Here is a 5,774-nt window from a genome sequence, read left to right as displayed (position 1 = left end):
CACAAAATAAAGTTCGCTTAGTCAAGATTGGATATCACTCGATAAAAGAAAAAGAAACTTCAATTTTGTTCATTATATCGTCAAGTACTATTGAAGCACGAAGTGTACGAACCTCGGGATGTTGAGGGAACTACAACAACGTGCATAGTCGCATTGTTGGGAGGCAAAGACAACCGAAGCGGATAAAGCTTTCCATTTACTCGATTACGCGAACAAACAATTATGTTTTCAAGCCCTGTTTCTTCTGCCAATTTCTCTGTCAATTCCTCCAATCCATGCCCTTTGAATTGAAAAGAAGGCCCTTCGACCGCATCGTTAACGTTACCATAATCATCGGCGACATTGTAATATATAAGCCGTCCTTCAGATTTTCTCGGTGAGTCATCAGACAAACCACCAGGCTGTGCATCGAAACGGCTACGTATGAGAATATAATTTATACACAATCATAGCATACAGTAAAATAGAAGTGCATTTGTGCGATTTATCCCTTAACATGCATGCAGAAGATGATCACTCGTTTGAGCAGACTAATCTAGAAATCCATATGCTCATTTTTGAGTTTTAATATGAATGAATTGCTTCTTGGAGGAGATATTGGTCTATATTTCAGTAACTAGTAGATGTGTGATTGATACCCTAACATTTAATACGCAATACTGAACAAGATTGTACGCTAAACTTGTCAAAAACTGTGTAATAACATGCCAAAAATGAGAACAAACCTGAACATTTGGGAATGCAGGGGACATTAGACGAAAGGATGATGAGTTTACATCATCCTCTAACGATTCAGATTGCGAAACTTTTGGTGGCGATTCTTGTCGAATCTCAACAACATCGACGTCCCATAAAATCCAATCGTGATGTCTATGGGGAATATCGTGAGTTACCGAGTTTCTCCAAGGAGGCAAACCTCCATTTGCGCGTAAATAATCCCCATATCTTGTTTTAAGCTTTATTTTCATACCATCTCGTATAGGCTCCCATTCAACCGATGAATCCAATTTTCGTGGAAAAGTTTGAACAACTTTATTACCGGTCACACCTAGAAGAAATTGCTCGTCCGAGGCTGAAAGGTATTTTCCGTAACAACTTTTCAAACGTATGATATTGTCCACACCTTCAACAAACTCGACCGTCCATTTAGCATTGTTCGACGAGCCAGCACGATCTTGGATCGCGGATTCTTCGTTGTCGCCTGCTGTTAAATACTTGTCATGATGGCTCTTAAGTCGGATGGATTTCGCTTTCTTGAAAAATTCCATGCCGGAGACCTGAAAATAAGGAAAAAATAACTTGATGAAATTGGATTAAATTATGAAATATGTCAATCTATATAATATATTTGATTTTGGTAGAGATGAAGGGGATAATTTCTGTTATGGGGTGGTTTTGCAGAAATATCCGCAGATGGATTTGGTTTTGATCAAACCTTCATTTGGTCCTTTTGGAGACTAAGTGTAATGTGAAAAAATAAACAAAATCTTATAAAATTAATTAGGTCCCACTCTTTCTTTTTCTATTTCCTTTTTTGTTATCTATTAGGCTAAATTGAAGGCATTATTTTATATTTTTTGGGTTAGGGTAATTAGAAATTTCAATGTATGAGCCGGAGATTACGCAAATTGGTGTCCTTTTGATTTATTGCCCTAGCAGAGACCTCAATTATTTGCTTGCTTTAACAAAATGTAGCCCCTGATTGTGATTGATTGATGGTCATTATTGTTGAAAAATAATGTTTTTAAGGCTATATTTGATTGTAACTCAATTTTATGGAAAATGGAAATCAAATTTCATTTTTTCAATTTTTTTGTTGTTTGATTGACACAATTTTTCTTAAGATTCGAATTCCACCTTTTATGCAACTAAGCTAATTTCCATATTTTCCTTGAATTCCAATTCTCACCAAAATGATGAGAATTGGAATTCTCGATTACTGTAATATTTTTTTTTTCGATTTTTTTGTTGGCAATGAAAATAAATTCTAAGAATTATTGTAAATAAAATTTTCCCTTTAAATGACAATTTCATGTAAAACAAAGTCAAACGAACAATAAAAGATAAATGATTTTCTTGAAATTTTTGTTTTTTTTTTGTGTTGACAATGGAAACAAATTTTATTCCTAATACCAGTAAAATCTATCCTTTTAATTGACAATTTTCATGTAAAATCAAGTCAAACGAAGATCAAAAAACATTTTTATTTCAACATTTTCCACATGAAAATTTATCCCAATCAAACATAATAATTTACAATTCTCAAGAAAATAATTTTTAGGCAATTCAATTCCCTGGAATTCGTTTTCAATTCAATTCAATTACATCTTTGCAATCAAACGGACTCTAATAATATTTTTTGTGGAAAATGTGTGATTATAAAATAAGAAAAAGTTTTGAATTTACATACAGAATAATTTATTGTGTGAATGTGTTGTTTAAAATGAGTATATAAAAAATAGAATTTTCAAATAATGGCTACCAATCAAGGAATTAATTTTCTAGAAAAGTAAGTCCTAACTTGCAATCTAAGAAAGTAACTTCTAAACAAAATCAAACATGTTTTATGCAGTTGTCAACACAAGATTCTTGGATCGATTGACATTCATGTCATCAAAAATATGCCGAATTTGAAGTTCTATAGAATTAAAGCGAATCGTGTCAAATTCAATACGGAGTTGATCGATAAAGAGTATACCGGCTCTCCTAAGTAAACATTCATCCCTATTCGGTTTCTAAATAATGGGGCATTTTTCACGCCTCTAAATAGGTGGAAATTATTAGGTCCCGTTTGGTACACGTTAATGTAAAAATAAAAATGAAAAATATAGGCTTTACGAGTTTCACACAAGAAATATAAAATCAAATATAACGACTTAATATGATAAATAACAGTCGTATTTTTCATTTTAATGGACAAATACTGAGAATCAAACAAATGCTAATATCTAGTGGCGAGAAATTGACTTCGTGACATGTATAATTTAATTAAGAATAGCAAATGACGCTAGAAATAAAGGAATCTTTTTATATTATATCATGCATGTTGACTTTATTTACTCGTTCTAACTTCTTTCACCTAACTCAACTATTATTGTACCTTACACAAATTATTGGAGCTTTAATTCGATGGCTAAATGCCATATTTTAAAGGAGTTGAGATCCGGCATCCATTTATACTGTCTAATTTTCTATATATCAAATTATAAATTGATACATCATGAAAAATTAAAATCGATGACAACTTTAATTTTTCATGATGTGTCAATTTACAATTGAGTAGACAGAAAATTAGATAGCAAAAGTTGATAACAGATCTCAACTTGTTTTTAAGAAGGAAAGGGTTAAAATGTGTCGCACTGCTCGATATCTTGAACAAGTTTAGCCCATGTTCGAGTCCCATTTTATAATCTTTTCAAATTTTCTTTAATTCATTCATAATAATACTTTTTTCTTATAAAATAATTTTTTACGTATTCAAATTTCGTTTTTACTTTTCAGCTGTACGTTCACTATTAAAAAAATTTATTTTCATATTGTAAGTGTAGAAGAAAGTACCTGTTTCATGGAGTCGTTACATGACCTTCTAGATTGGATAATCGGCGACCCTGTATCCGGCGAACCCGTATAATCCTCCGGCAATGAGGAAAAACTTGAGGTCCGCGATAGGAAACTCGACCCCGAATCCGAGTCCGATATACAAATATCCACAATATCCACTCCCCACAAAACCCAGTTTTGAGTTGCTGTTCTATGTGGAATATCATGAGTTATTGAATTCCTCCATGGCGGCGTCCCTCCATTGGCCCTCAAGAATTTCCCTTCCCTGGTCATTAGTTTCACGCAGTTCCCTTCTTTTACAGGCTCCCATTCAATTGAAGCGTCCATTTTCGTTGCCGGAATAGTTTGCAGAACCTTTTTTCCGGTCATGCCGAGAAGAAATGGCTCGTCCGCCGCCGTGAGGTAATTGCCATGGCAGCTCTTAAGGCGGATTACAGTATTTTTTCCTTCGATGAATTCAACTGTCCATCGTGCCTTGTGTGAAGCACCGTTCCGGCTCTGCCGGACTGTTTCTTCGTCTTCATCTGCTACCAGGTACTTGCCGAGATGACTTTGGAGTCTAACTGCTTTAGCTTTGCTGAAGAACTCCATTCCACCCTATATTCAAGAAATGTAGAAGAAAATTAATACTGTGTTTTCTCGACTTAATCGGTAACAAATATAACTGAGTTTGGAAATATACCCGTCTTCCACTTGTCTGTGAGGACCTATCGGATGCAATTGACGGCCAGCGGCTCTGAGAAGTGGAGATTGACGGCCGACGACTCTCTGGCGCGGCGGTGGATTGCAAGCTATTCTCCGGGTGTTTTAATTTATCAATTTTGATTAGATCAAAATAATATTTCACGTCGTTAGGCATCGTGGTCGGGAACCTAATGGGTCACACACAAAAGAGAATTGGAAGATTGCAAATTGCCAATTGGTTAATTTAACAATCGTTGGATAAATTAATTAATTGGATTTGTTATTTATATTTTGAATTAATTAATTGGATTAATTAATTCATGGACCGGGCTTAATTAATTGGATTAATTAATTATTGGGTCGGACCGGGCCGAGCCTGTTTGGGTTTATATAAATACATAATTAGGGTTTGAGGTCCGTTAAGGTTTTCATTATTCTTGCTAGCACAAGAGAAAACCCTAGAGGCTGCAATCATTTTCTCTGTGTGGATCACCGTTGGAGGCTGGACAATTGGACAGCTGTGGTGGCGAATCAAAGCTGTGGAACGAAAAGAAAAGCAAAAGGATTGCAGATCTGAAAAAGGTACAATCTTATCACAATTCCTAACCAAACACAATGAGATCTATTGGATGGGAATCGAAATAATTTAATTTTCCGCTGTGCATGTATAAGTAGATTCCCAACACGTTAGAGAGAAAAATGGATTCTATTTGTGAGTGAAAAAGTAAAAAATGACGACTGGAATAGTGAAATAACGATAAAAAAAATTGAGTTTTTGGAGTAAAAAATTGCTACGGCTAAAATTATTTTAAAGTTTTTACTATCTAAGCTATTTTTTTATGCCAATATTTTGGAAAATTTATTGAAGTTTCAGTTATCACTAAAAAATTATCCTAAAATATATATTTATGTGGATTTGCTAGATATATGTCGATATATTTGTTGAAACAAAAGTCACATTTTCTAATTTTTACATTTTATAACGATATTTATAATGATATTTTTCAACTAAAGTGATCTCATCTGTATGCAAAGTCTGAAAATCATAATAAATAGGCAAATATAATAATATAATGATTTGAAAATAGTGTAGAGGGGAAAAATAGGAAATAAATATTTTACTTCATGATGACATGTTAGTTTTGTAATCACTACATTTCGGGGACGCATAGTGAGGAGAGAAAGAGGAGCTAGAAATGAAAACGAAGAAGATGCCCGTTCATCAACCAACATGAATTTTGAATATGTATGGCAGAGCTTAAGATCAAATCGAAAAGCTAGAATCCAACTCTTGATTGGGGATTATCATCCACTCTTAAGCTCGACAACAGTAGAATCCGATAAGGATTTTTGAAATCAGCTCTCGTTACCCATCCCACAAAGTTCTAAAAATGACGACTCAGGCCTGCTAATCTATGAATCACTTAGTCAAATTCCATTTTCAGGTTGGACAAATTCTTCATTGACAAAAATAAATAAATAATGAAAGATCTAACTGATAGAACAAATATAGTTAGAAATCATAGATT

At 34.0% G+C, this 5,774-nt stretch overlaps 1 protein-coding gene across 2 annotated transcripts in view; it reads right to left on the bottom strand.

Annotated features, from left to right (window-relative positions):
* The window catches only part of LOC111408627, a 12,359-nt gene extending 8,004 nt beyond the window's left edge, over positions 1-4,355 (bottom strand). Inside the window, exons 1-4 of one of the 2 annotated variants that reach the window (XM_023038367.1) lie at positions 4,244-4,355; positions 3,559-4,158; positions 726-1,277; positions 9-401 (exon numbers count right to left, since the gene is read on the bottom strand). In XM_023038367.1, the coding sequence (XP_022894135.1) occupies positions 81-401; positions 726-1,277; positions 3,559-4,152 (1,467 nt within the window). In that variant the 5' untranslated portion in view covers positions 4,153-4,158; positions 4,244-4,355 and the 3' untranslated portion in view covers positions 9-80. Of the gene's footprint in view, positions 1-8; positions 402-725; positions 1,278-3,558; positions 4,159-4,243 lie in introns of those variants that run through there. The other variant, XM_023038374.1, reaches the window with a different exon arrangement.
* Positions 4,356-5,774: the final 1,419 nt, after the last annotated feature.

The sequence above is a fragment of the Olea europaea genome, chromosome 2 (genome assembly GCF_002742605.1).
Source record: "Olea europaea var. sylvestris chromosome 2, O_europaea_v1, whole genome shotgun sequence".
NCBI classification, from domain to species: Eukaryota; Viridiplantae; Streptophyta; class Magnoliopsida; order Lamiales; family Oleaceae; genus Olea; species Olea europaea.
Note: the sequence above shows the minus strand (reverse complement) of the source record. Positions and strands in the feature narration are given on the sequence as shown.